Source organism: Equus asinus, chromosome 10, assembly GCF_041296235.1.
Source record: "Equus asinus isolate D_3611 breed Donkey chromosome 10, EquAss-T2T_v2, whole genome shotgun sequence".
In the NCBI taxonomy this organism is placed as follows: Eukaryota; Metazoa; Chordata; class Mammalia; order Perissodactyla; family Equidae; genus Equus; species Equus asinus.
Window position 1 is genome coordinate 13,444,036 of NC_091799.1, and position 13,085 is coordinate 13,457,120.

General features: G+C 58.2%; 1 protein-coding gene across 4 annotated transcripts in view; it reads right to left on the reverse strand.

Annotated features, from left to right (window-relative positions):
- Positions 1–13,022, reverse strand: part of ADAMTS13 (ADAM metallopeptidase with thrombospondin type 1 motif 13) — a 33,635-nt gene extending 20,613 nt beyond the window's left edge. For 2 of the 4 annotated variants that reach the window (XM_070518429.1, XM_070518432.1), the window contains exons 1-11: positions 11,426–13,022; positions 10,971–11,037; positions 9,580–9,860; positions 8,520–8,670; positions 7,223–7,362; positions 4,923–5,006; positions 4,500–4,624; positions 4,233–4,379; positions 2,729–2,869; positions 2,187–2,349; positions 1,292–1,396 (exon numbers count right to left, since the gene is read on the reverse strand). In XM_070518429.1, the coding sequence (XP_070374530.1) occupies positions 1,292–1,396; positions 2,187–2,349; positions 2,729–2,869; positions 4,233–4,379; positions 4,500–4,624; positions 4,923–5,006; positions 7,223–7,362; positions 8,520–8,670; positions 9,580–9,860; positions 10,971–11,037; positions 11,426–11,521 (1,500 nt within the window). In that variant the 5' untranslated portion in view covers positions 11,522–13,022. The remainder of the gene's footprint in view (positions 1–1,291; positions 1,397–2,186; positions 2,350–2,728; positions 2,870–4,232; positions 4,380–4,499; positions 4,625–4,922; positions 5,007–7,222; positions 7,363–8,519; positions 8,671–9,579; positions 9,861–10,970; positions 11,038–11,425) is intronic. The other 2 variants (XM_070518431.1, XM_070518428.1) reach the window with 2 other exon arrangements.
- Between the last annotated feature and the right edge of the window lie 63 nt (positions 13,023–13,085).

The following is a 13,085-nucleotide window of genomic DNA, read 5'->3' on the forward strand; positions in this document are numbered from 1 at the left end:
CAGGCACCCCCCCACACACAGGGTACCCACACACACACAAGCACCCCACAACACCCAGGGTACCCATACCCATAGGCACCCCACACACTCAGGGTAACCACACACACACAAGCACCCCACACACCCAGGGTACCCACACCCACAGGTACCCCACACACACAGGGCACCCCACACACCCAGGGTACCCACATCCATAGGCACCCCCCACACACACAAGCACCCCACACACCCAGGGTACCCACACCCATAGGCACCCCCCACACACAGGGTACCCACACACACACAAGCACCCCACACACCCAGGGTACCCACACCCACAGGCACCCCACACACACAGGGCACCTGCACACACATATGAATGCATGCATGCGCCCCCCCATCCTGCTCGGGAAACCAGTGCTAAACAGAAGAGGGCAGACCACCAGCCTGTAGGACAGAGGAAGGGTCTGGCCACGCCTGGCAGAGGGGCAGGGAGGGGCGCTGAGGGCTGGAGGGAGCCGGGAAGACACGCGACTGTGCAGGCAAAGAGAAGGAGTGGGTCAGGGAGCTGGGCCACTCTGTCACTCAAAACCTCTGCCTTGGGGCTGGCTCCATGGCTGAGTGGTTAAGTTTGCGCGCTCCGCTGCGCAGCCCAGGGTTCGGATCCTGGGCGCGGACATGGCACCACTCGTCAGGCCATGTTGAGGCGGCGTCCCACATCCCACAACTAGAAGGATGTGCAACTAAGATATACAACTGTGTACTGGGGGGGGGGTTTGGGGAGATAAAGCAGAAAAAAAAAATTTTGCAACAGTTGTTAGCCCAGGTGCCAAACTTTAAAAAAAAAAAAAAAACAAACCTCTGCCTTCTCTGTGAGGCCGGTGACAACACAGTCCCTGTCTCTAGGCCTGGGGAGGAGGAAGTGAGACCCAGCACCCCGCCTGGGAGCAGGTGTTCGGCGAACGCTGCTCTCTCTAGAACAGCGTGGAGGCCAGGACTGGGCTCCGGATCCCCACCTGCCTCGGCAGAGTCCTGAGCAAGCCCCTGGATGGTTACTGTTATCCTGTGAACCTGGAAGAACTGCCCTGTCTCCGGGGCCTGTGAAGGGGCGGGGCGAGCCACTGGGTGCAGGTGAGGCCTCCTGATCAGGTGACCAAGGACAGCTCCAGGCCCTCTGCCCTGGCTGACTGATGTTTTCCTGCCTCCCGCCCCAGGAATGAAGGCTGCAGGCTGCAGGTGCCCCTACGAGCACGTGCGAGTGCACACACACACACATGCACACGCACACACACACACAAGCCCCTTCTCTGACCTTGTCCACGCCACACTCTGTCCCATCCAGGAGAGGAATGAGGAGGCGGCTGCAGCTGCTTTGGTCCAGGGGGTCTGTGTGGCAGGAGAGAGCCTGGCACATGTCCTAAGAAGGGAGATTGGCCGCCAACTTAGGGGCCACTAGGGCCTGTCGGGTCAGTGTCCAGCCTGAATTGTCCCTCCCAGACCACAGGACACACTGGCACAGCCACTATGCTGCTCTGTGGGCACTGGTGGCCAGGGAGGGTGGGCATGGCCAACTTCTCTATCGGGAACTGGGACAGTCACCAAGGCCCACAATCCTTTTAGGGACCCACAAAAATGTTTTAATTTCCTTTAAAATCAGAAGAAAAAACTATACTTTTAGGTCAAAAAAAGTTGTAATATGTAATATTATTTGTATTCATAACAATGCACACAAAACTGTTCATATTTTATAAAAATACTAAGACACAATTCTGAATATTTTGTGTGGTGGAAGGGGCCCATCAAAGTCCTGTGCAGCCCTGAGAGGAAGTCCATCTTTGGGGTGCCTGCTCCCCTCACCGCCCCCCCTCCCCTGCCAGCTCATACCTCCGCTGTGGGTTCAGCTTGGAGGTCACTGCATTGGGTTGGAAGCCCTTGGTAATTGCCTTTTAGGATCAATGTCCACAGGCTCCTGGGCCATGCCAGGGTTGGCTCTACAAAATTTGTGGGGCCCAGTCAAAATGAAAATGTGGGATCCATTCACATTTGTTCAAAAATTGAGAATTTTGAGAGGTGACTGAGAGTGGGTGCTCCCAGCGCACAGTGGGCCATGATCTGGGCAGGGGAATCAGTGGGCCTGGCAGAGGGAGCCCCAGGTACAGAGATGGGGTACAGCGATGTGCCATGTGCCCCACTGAGGGCAGACTCACGAGGTGCTCCCTGGTGAAGGTGCAGGCGACCGCTGTGGGGCCGAAGGTGACGCGGCACTGTTCGTCAGCGCCGTAGTAGAGGCCGGGGTGCCCCTCGGGAGGGTGCCCCGAGGACCGGGGCTGCAGCCCCGGTGGGTCCCACACGCAGCGCGCCCGTCCTGCGCTGCGACAAGGCCCCGGCTCAGGCCCCGGGGGAACACCGGGTGGGGGCGGAATGAAAGAGTGGGCGCAGGAGTTGAGCACGTTTGGAGGGGTGGGCTCGCATGGGCGGGGATGGGCGTTCTCAGCCGTTGCCCCAGACCAAGAGCCGACTCTGGGCTAACATGTGTCAAGCCCCGCCGGCGCGGAGTGGAGGTGGTGACTGAGCAGGTGGAGGGGTGATGGGGGGGGGGGTGCAGACGGAGGAGGGGCTCCGGAGGGATGGGATGGAGGGGTGGGTCGGAGGACGGGAAGTAGGGGTGCGCGGGAGGTGGCGATGGGGACTTAGGGAGGGGCGGGCGGGGTGGAGACGGGCAGCGGGTGGGGCTGAGGGATGCGGCTACCTGAGCAGATGCAGCAGCTGCCTGCGACTGCAGGCGGACCACGCGAGGCCCCCGCGGGCGGGTGCGGCGCCGTCGGCCGCCATCACGTGGCCGCTGGGCCCGCAGTCGCTGCCGGGCGCGCCGTCGTGCTCCAGGCCGAAGCTGCGCGGAGGGGCAGGGGCGGCGCTGAGCGCGGCGGCCGGGGTCCCCGCTCTGGGCCTGGCCGCCCTCGGGCCCCAGCGCATGGCGACCTTTCGGACCGGATCGCGCCCTGGCCCCGCCACCAGCTAACCCGCTGGGTGGAGAGAGTCGAATGGCCGCCCTGCCTCAGTTTCCCACCCGAGGGAACGTTGGGCAGGCCAGGTGGCTCCCGCCGCTTTTGGCTAATAAATATCAAGACTTTACAAATGTGCCGGCCAAGCTAATCCATGGTGTTATGGGGAGGATGGGGCTCGAGGGCCCTTTGGGGGGTCGCCGACCATCACTTTCTTGGTCTGGGGCCTGGCTCAATGTTTGAAGTCATCGACTGCATGTACAGGATGGTTAAATAAAAAGTCCGAGAAAATGTGCGGACCTTTGGCCATCGTTTTCAATGCCTTGTTTTTTTCTCTCCAAACAAAACAGAGGAATTGTGATGGGGGTGGCGCAGAGATCAAGTGGAGGCCCAGAGCTGGAGGAAAAGTGGAGCTGGAGTGGGCAGATGTGGGGTAAGGAGCTCCAGCCTTGTCGGCGGAGCCTGGCCCCCCGCGGAGACAGGGGGCGGCGGTGAATTCCACCGCAGCGCTCAGAGCAAGGGGAAGGAGTGGGGGCTGCGGGCCAGGAAGACAGTCTCAGTTCTTACTTTAGGAGTCGCTGTACTATTTTAATTTTACAGCAGGTGGGTGTTACTTTCATAACTAAAAGAAACTCACCACTTTAGGTAAATGGTAATAGGAGCAAAGATTTGCCTACAGAATGTGTAACATTCATAACAGGAAAACTTTGGAAATAACCTAAATATCCAACAATAAGGGATTAATTAAATACATTATAGTGCATACAAAAAGTACATATATTGCAAAAGACCTGAGAGAAACGCTTGGGATATATTGTTACATAAAAAAGCAGGTAACAAACTAAAATACTGTATAATCCCAATTTTGCAAGTAAAAAATTTGTGTGTGTGTCAAGAAAAGACTAAAATTAAATACAAAATGTGAACAGATGTTGTCTCTAAGTGGTGGGCTTGGGAGAATTTTTACAGCCTGCTTTTTCTTTACCTGAATTTCCTGCAAAACTTATTTTCTAATTGCTGAGTTTGTTTTGCTTGTTTTTGGGGGGTAAAAAAGTTCTTTTTAATTATTTGGTTATCAAGAAGTATCAGATTTCCTAGCCCTTGCCCCCCACCCTCCCTAGTGCATTGGGGTCACGGACACAGGTTCCTTCCAGACTCTCCCAGGGTCCACTGCCAGCTGTGACCTTCCCTCCTGGGGACCAAGGTCAGCTCCTTGGCCTGAGCTAGGGAACAGCTAGGGAGGCCACATACCTGTGCCCAATCTCATGGGCGATGGTGACCCCCAGGTCGAAGCCGGTATCCTCAGTGATGAGGCAGCTCCAAGAGGAGGAGCAGGCACCCCCCAGCTGGGTGACCCCCCGCACCTGCCGGTTGCCATCAGGCAACTCCAGGTCAAACCTCGGGAAGAGAGAACAGACACCCTGGCGGTGCTGAGGGGCCTACCCGCTGCCATGACACCTTGCAGAGAGCAGGAGCAGTTCCCAGGCAGCCTGGCACACCCTCAGGGAGCTTGGCTACCTGGTGATGTAGAGAACCAGGTCGGCATGCCTGGGATCCGTGTCGTCCTGGGGGTTGACCGTCCTGCTCCACTCACAGACGCTCCGCAGTGACGAGGTGATGTTGGCTGTGATATCTGGAGCATCCTGGAGGGAGGGGGCAGTAATAGACCTGGTGTTTATGGGATCCACACCAAGCGGGGGTCTGACTACTGCTGGCATCTCAGACAGTCCTCCTAACAATCCTACTACTGTCCCATATTCCGGATGAGGAGACTGAGGCTCAGCAGTGCTGAGTGCCGGGGCAGAGCAGGGATCTGGGTTGGGGTCTGGCTGGCTGGAAGCCCCGCCATCACCCCCGCTGCTCTGTGGTCATCCGCAAGAAGAGGTTAAAGAGTACAGGAATGGGCTCTCCAGTACTCTGGGCTTCCAGCTCGGCGCCTACCTCGGGCCGCGTCAGGATGACCATCTTCACCAGGTGCACTCGGAACTCAGCGCCCAGGGATGGGTCCCTCAGCAGTTCTGACCCCTGTGGAAGGAGGGCAAGTGGGAGAAGTGACACATATGGGTGGGTGTGGCCAGCTTCCAGCAGCTTCTGACTTCCAGGGCCCGCCACAGGGGGGCCTGGGGAGGATGCTCCATCAGCGTGGAGGGGGGCCCCCAAAATGCTAGTCCTTGGGCTGAGAGCCAGCCATAGAGAGAGCCAGATCTGCTTCTGGTCCTCCCACTGCTCATGGCTCAGGAAGGCCAACCACCACAAAGAAAAGAAACCCTGAAACATGTGGGTAATTGTCATTACTCTAGAAGATTCCATTCAAACATTGCTTCCTCGGACTGGATTCACCCTGTCCTTTCTCATCTCCATTGATCCGCCTGTAACACATTTCTTTCCACCTCTGCTTGTTTAACCGACCCACCTCCATGGGGAGGCACTAGGGGCTCCCCCTCCTCCATGAGCCCTTTCCTGTGCACCCCCGTGAGAAGGCCCCCCGCCAGGCTCCTGGCCCTCTCAGTACATCTGTCAAGATGCCCGTCATGGTAGACTTGTTTTGTGGTTGTTTGCACCAGTTTGTCCTCTAATGGGACATGGCGCCCGAGAGAGCAAACACAGCTTATCACTGCCCCCAGCTGACCCGTGTCTGATCCAGGCTCCGCCACTTCCTACCTGCACACTTAGGATCCTGTTCACTAAGCTCGGATTAGTTTGTTTCCTAAGTTAGTTTCCTCATTTGTAAAAGGGAGATAAAGCCTTCCGTGGCTGTTGGCAGACTTAGGAACAAGGCGGCTGTCCAGTGCTGACGATGGCCATTAACACAATCGACACCATCTGGGCCGGAGCCAGTCTTGCATCCCTCTGCCCCCTCACCATCCTCAGTCCTCGTAAAACAGATCAAATGACCAGAGGGAGCATGGCTAGATTACTGAATTTCGGCATGTTAAAAATGAGGATCCCCTCAAAGCTTGAAAACAATAGCTTTCAAGTAACTTAGAGGGAATATTTGTCACCTCTGGGCCTGCAGGCAGAAAACCTAAGCAGGCTTGTTCTGGACCTGGACCAGGTCTGCAAGGGGGCAGGACCACATGGGTATAGCCCTGGGACTCAGACTCCCTGTGGACTGGGAGGCCCAGAGAACCCCTGGGGACACGGAGGGGGCTCGAGACTGGTGGAACTTTTCCTTTTGTCCAAAATAGGTAGGGACCAAGTAGTTCCGAGTACCCCACATTCTAAGGGGGCTGCCCGCCCTCCAGAGCCAACTTAACAACGGTGGCAGTGCCAGCCCTGCCACAGCCAGCACCTCCTCAAGCCCCCTCCCCAGCCCTGCAGGGGACCAGGGGGGAGGGGGGAGGGCCTGGAGTTGTCCGTCATCACCTAAGACTAATTTCCTAAATGTTCATAAATTCCCTTCAAGTCAGAACTTTTTGAAAAATCATCAGTGTCTGAATTGCACGAGTTTCTTCCTATCGCGTCTGACTTCGCTGCACTGTGGCTGGTGACGCTGAGCTCATGGCATCCATCCCCTGATGTTGTGCAGGCCTGCCTGGTAGCCTAGAGTTGCAGTCGTTCCTGTGTGTGTCTCATGAGTGAATTCTCCGGCAGTTGGGCACAGGGTTTCCTACAGCCCTTCAAATTAAATGTCTAGTGAGGTTGTTGAAACACCTGTTTCCTTGTCTTGGAGATATTGGTTAGCATGGGTCCTGCTTCCTGCCCCATCTTTACCCCTGGAGGCAGAGTGGAGGGGAGACCTGCAGAGATGGGGCACCTGCAAGAAGGGCCATGGGAGAGGCCAGGGTGAGGCAGCCCCGCTGGGTGCCGGGCAGCGCTGGCTGAGGTTCCCATGGGTCGAATAGACATCAGGGCAGAGGCCAGGCTTGAGGGTCCCTTGGGCGAAGGGACCCAAGTAGAAAGAGGCTTTGGGGTGCACTAGGGAGCGGAGAGGGGTTCCCGGTCCTCACCCATCTCCGCTCCAGGTGAGGAAGTGGGAAGAGGAAGGAAAGAGCAGACCACGCTGCCCCCCTCCAGGGTCCCTGGGCTCCACACGTGGCCCGGCCTCAGGTTTACACCAACACTCAACCCACCGAGTTCAAACACCAGATAAGGCAGCCCACTGACATCCCACCAGAGCCTCCTGAGGATGGGCGGGTCACGGTTCTCGAGGACAGTCGCTGCCCCAGTGCATCCATGAGTCCACTCCCTGCGGTCAGCGTCGTCCATCCCCAGAGTCCACTCCCCAGGCAAGCACTTACCATGTTGAGGTTGGTGAGCACGTAGCGCTCCGTGTCATCCTGGTGAGCCTGGTAGACGTCGGGGCCCACAGCCACCAGCAGCTCCAGGTGCAGGATGCTCCCAGCAGCCCGTCTCTGGAGGCGAGGGGAAGGAGGACGGCCTGGCAAGGGGGAGGCAGGGCTGAGAAGGAAGGTTCTAGAAAGCAGGTGAAATATGGCCTTGGACACCTGGTCAGTCGTCCCCACGACCCCCATGGCCCCACAGCCAGGCCTCTCCATCACCCTTGCTCCTGGGCTTGGAGACACAGTGGGGAGCCGCATCTCTGCCACTCATTAGCATGGGGTCGAGGGAGTCAGTGGGCCAGGCAGATCCTCATCTTCCTCATGGGGAGGGCCCAGTGACAGGCCTGCCTGGTAGCCCCCGCGGGCCCTGCTCTGAGCCCTCCTCTCAGAGCCCCTCCTGCCCTCCTGGAGCCAGCCTCTCGGCGCCCCAGGCATTGGCTCCCTCAGATGCCCAGGAGCTGATTTAGGAGCTTTTGGTCCTCCAGGCTCCTCAGGAGTAAACGTGCTCAGAGGGTTGAGAGGTCCCAAGCTCTCACACGTCACTCTACGTTGTGACCTTTAGAACCAGTGCAGCTGGCCAGCTCACGGGAAAGGCTGCGGGTCTCGGAGGATGGCCTTCTCAAGTCAAGGAATTGCATCTTACCCCCCACAAGAGCCCGGGTCCTTTTAGTGACTGGGCATTTCAGGGCATGGGAAAGGGCCAGATGGCAGCACGGGACCCAGGAGGGGGCTACTGTGTGACTTTTATGTATTCGGGTCACCCCAAAGCTCCAGGTGCCTGCTCTGCCACCCAGATGCCCCTCCGGGCACATGCTGGAGAACGGGGTCACCCCCAAGATGGCAAGCAAAGCCCAAGACACCACCTGCTGGCACCCCCATAAGCCTGGAGTGGCCGCTCCCCTCCGCCCCCATCTTTGGGCCTCTGGATTCCCATCTGGAGCCTGGGAAATATCAGTCACCACTGCCCTGCTCGTCCCAGACTCCAATAGCACGTGCCTGTGAACATGATTTGTAAACTGTGAAGGGCTGTTCACAGGTGGGAGGTCTACCTGTCCACCTAGCAGACAGTTTGGGGGCATAGCTGGTGGTTACTTGTTCCCCTGTCCTATAAGCTGGGCACTCCCCTATATCCTAAAGAAGATGGCTTCATCAGAGTGGGGTATTTTGCACAGCCCCTGGGCATCAGAGAGAGCTGGTCCTTCCCCCATAGCTATCCTTGATGGCGGCCCCACCCTCCCTCTCCCAAGAGCTGTACCTTGGATGACCCCTGGGACCATGGGGGCCATAGGGGCGAGCCTGTGGATCAGGTGGGGCTGGGCACCGCCCCAGTGAGGCACCAGCTGCCGGTGCTGCCTCCTCACCGGCTGGACGTAAAGCCTGTCTGCACCCACCAGGATGTCGCCCTCCTGGGAAGAGAGAGCAGCCTGGAACACACAGCCCACTCCCCACTGCAGGAGAGGGCCTCTCTGGGGCATCACAGCGCCGAATATGGACTTGCCCTGAGCCCTCTCCAAGGGCTCCTCCCCAAGTCCAGGGTCCATCTTTGTGGGACAGCGAGGGACCCGCACCCTTCTGGGGCTGCGCTCACTGCCCACCACCTGCTGCCAGCCCTCCACTGCCCATATTCCAATCCCCCCTCACACACACGGCCTTCGGTCCCCAGTCTGCAGGGCCTGGTAAAGCCCCTTGGGGGTCCCACATGTACGAGAACGGAGAGGGTCTCCAGGGACTAGCTAGGCCTGAGCTAATGAACAGCATTGCCAGTGACCAGATCGACCCTGAGTGGCATCTGTCCTGGCCCAGGCTGGGCCTCCCAACCCGGGAGCCAGGGGGCGGCAGCGTGCGGCGTGTATAATGATGTCAACGGCTCTGGCTTGTTGAGCGATGCCTTGTGACAGACTTTGCATGGACAGGTGACACTAGTCCTCGTGATGGCCCAAGAGGCAGATGCTGTCTCCACCATTTCTCACTTGAAGACACTGAGACCTGGTCGAGCTATTGGCCCAAGGTCGTCTGTACTAAGTAGCAGAACTGGAATCTGAACTCAGAAGTCGGGCTGCAAAGCCCTCGTTCTTTTCATTTCCCATCCTCCAGGTTTGTACCTGGCTCTGCCACCTGTCAGCTCGGTGGCCCTGGGAAACTCAGCTGGCTTTTCTGAGCTTCAGTGGAACACGGTCCCGGCGCATCTGATATTAGGCAAAGATGTAGCATCTGGCCACGTGGTAGGGGGTTGGGGGACATCTTCACACCACGGGGTCCCACCAGCCACACCCCAGGACAACCTCTCCCTGTTGGCAGCCCGAGCTCCCACTCACCAAGTGACCCGAGCAGTAGGTGGCCCTGGCCACTGTGCCGGGGGGCAGCAGGGCGCGGCCTCCCGTGAAGCAGTGGTGGGGTGGCCCCCTCAGCAGCTGGAAGGAGGCGTTCACCATGCGCTCGCTGATGAAGGAGGCAGCGAGGATGCCCAGCTCGGGCCCGAAGGAGAAGGTAAAGAGCTGTCCCAGGGCGCGCAGGGAGCAGCGAGGGTCCCTGCAGCGTGGCCCCCTGAGCCCATCCTCGCAGACACAGGTGAGTGGGGCCACATCGAATCGGGGCACTGCAGGAGATAGGCTGCCTCACTCACCCCTGCTCGGCGTCCCCTGGCCTCCTGCCCAGGGAGGGGCCCAAAGCTGTCCCCTTTGGTGAGAGTTAGTGAGGAACCTGGGGGCCTGGGCTCCAGTCCAGCTCCTCTCAGCTCTCAGGGTGGTGGACAGCAAGTCCCCTCTCCAATCTTGGCCTTGCCTGGGGGTGGACCCGTGCTCAGCACACTAGCCTTGCCTTGGAACACGTTTCATGAGCAGTGTCATGAGCTCCAACAGGCAAAACAGGTACATGAGCAGCCTCTGTGGAAAGCAGGAGCCCAAGGCCATCACCACCCTTCTCCAGCCATCTCCCTAGCCCCGAGGTAGCCCCAGAGGGCTTGGGGACCCCAGGCAGTGATCTAGCCCTCCAGGAAGGGTAGAGCTAGAGGGACCTGGGGTATGCGATATACAAGTTCTCAGCCCCCACACCCCACAGTCGGCCCCAGCCGGCCCTCCAGCATGGTCCCCTGGCCCCCTAGCACGGTCCCCCTGGCCCCAAGCATGGCCCCAGGCATTGGTCGGTGTGCATCTGACCCAGACCACAGAGGATTTAGTCACAGGTGGGACATCCCTGAATTCTCTCCACCCTGACCACTAGCCCACCTTACCTCTGGTCCCCATTAGCCTTTTGATCAAAGCGACCAATGGCCCTAGTGAGAAAGGGAGCTGGCACCCCGGATGAGGCCACAAACACGGACCACGGGTGACAGGGGAAAAGGCTTTGCCTGGAGCTTGACCCAACGCCTATCTTGCTTCTCACAGAAGGGATAAATATTTACATCCATGGCCTGAAAATCAGTCGGCCCAAGGGAGGCCCAGGGGGCAGAAGGCCCAGCTAATTAGTAAGCATTCTCTTGAAATACGGAGCAGAATCCTGAGGTCAGAACCCCAGCTCTGTCCAGAACCCCCAGACCAGCTTTTATCGACTTGGCAGGAAGTAACAGAGTTAATTAACAGGGATGATGGCAGCAGCTCTAACTTCTCCCAGCAAAGCCACCAAAAGTCCCAGACCCCGGATGCAATGGTGAGATACCCCCGCAGGCTCTGAGAAAGTCCCCTTGCTAAGAAGGCTCCAGGACAAGTACCTTTTACAGTAGTGTCAGGACCAAAGTAAGAAGTCACTTCCTCTGGTTCCAAAGCCTGGAGAAATTGCTGCAAGACGCAAGGACAAGTGAGGAGACACGAGGAAGGGGGAGAAGGGAGCTGGGAGAGGAGCGAGGAGCAGGGGGGAGCTACAGACAGAGCAGGAGAGGGAGAGAAAGGACGGAGGATGGAGAGGCAGAGAGGAGCCACTCACACCACACGGGTTAGACCGCGTCTGCGTCTCACAAAGGAGCGGACGGTTCGGGGAAGCCAATTCGTCCTTCAGTGAGCACCCTTCATCCCCTGAACCCCAGCTCAGACTCCCCGGCCCACTGCAAACCCCAAAGCCCAAAGAACACCCCTACTCTGCCCAAAGGCTCTTTGGCACCCTCTCTCTTCACAGGGAACCCACCTTCAGCACCCAGAAGAGCTCAGATTCCCACCCCAGGTCCCCCACCTGCTGGAAATCAGAGAGTCCCCAGCAGCCCAGGAGAAGGAAGGCAGAAGTGAGGATTCCCTGCACGCATCTTCCCCAGAGCTGAAGTTCGCTCATCCTCAGGGAAGCCAGAGAGCTGTGGTGACTGGAAATCTAGTCCTTGCGGAATGTGACAGACCCCGCTGGCTGGGCAGGCGGGAGGATCAGGCTGTGTTTACTCTTGATAGCTTCCTCCCAGAGCAGGGCCATGGGCGTGGGTGGCCTGCAGTCTCCTCCTGCTGCAACCTGGGTCTTGCACTGGGTTGGTCCTTGGTTCAGAGCACCCCCACCGGATCCTGCACCCTGCGATGGGGCTGGGCCGGGCAGCCCCGTCTGGAGGAAGGAGCCCCAGATCAGGGATCTGGAGCTGCAGATTCATGCAGAATGCTGTGACCGCGTGGGCTGGCTCTCCCCTGACCAGGGAGAGGCTGTACCAAAGGCACCACCGTTCAGGCCTCGGACAACCTGCTGTCCTCCACTGACATCCCTGTTTTCCATAATCAGACCCCACTCTCCTGTCCTCATTCCCCTCCCCACCCAGCGCAGACTCCAGACCCTGGTATCCTCACTCCCTGGCGCATGCTCCTCTGCCTCATTCCCTCCCACTCAGCTAGCGCTGTTCTGTGCCTGCACCTGAGGGACAGTCACAGAGCCAGGTTGGTGGCACCACACTGCACTCAGCATCACAGACCACCTGGCAGTCCACTCCACTTCCTGGAAGGGCCTCAGTCACACTCTCCAAAGCACTATTTTCCACTCCCTCACAGCTCCAGGACGCCTCCCCCCAACTCAGCTGATGGCTGGCAGGGGGATGGCCGTTGGTTCCCCACCAGCCCCCTTCACATCCTCTGTCATCAGGGAGGACACACCTATCCATCCATTCTGGGCCAATCCATTTTCCCAGCCCAGGCGTCAGAGCTGCATTGATTCTGAGGTCTCGGCCATCCTGCGATTCCCCCTTTTTCCTTCACAGGCATTCCACCCAGTGAAGGGTGTGCTCTCCTAACTCCATCTCTGTGACTGCTTCCTGGAGACCCAGACCGACACACTGCCCTCATCCCAGCCACGTCATCGCTGGCCTGGGCAACTGTAATCAGCCCTAACTGTCTCCCTCTTTCTCTTTCACTCCCCTCCCCATCCCATTTCTCACACAGAGGGGCAATGATCTTTAAAAAACTCTAGTCAGACTCCATCACTCCTCAGCTTTAAAATAATCGATGGCTCCCCTTTGCCCTTAGAATAAAATGTCCAAACTCCTTCCCACAGCCTCCAAGGCTCTGTAATGTGTATCTGGCCCCTGCCCATCCCTCTGCCTGCCTCTCAGACCCTCTCCCCTTTGCTCACAGAGCTTTAGCCACACCAGCCTTCTTTCCATTCCTCAAATACATCAAATACTTTGCTGTTCCCTCTGAGCCTCGGTCTTCACATTCAAGTTTCAGCTCAAGTGTCTCCTCCTCCAAGAGGCCTTCCCTCATGACCCTGTCTAAGGGCCCCTCCCAGGCAGGGTTGCCACACTTAGAAAATAAAAATCAGATGAGGCCAGCCCCGTGGCCGAGTGGTTAAGATCAGGAGTTCTGCTTCGGTGCCCCAGGGTTTTGCCGGTTTGGATCCTGAGTGCAGACATGGCCCCGCTCATCAAGCC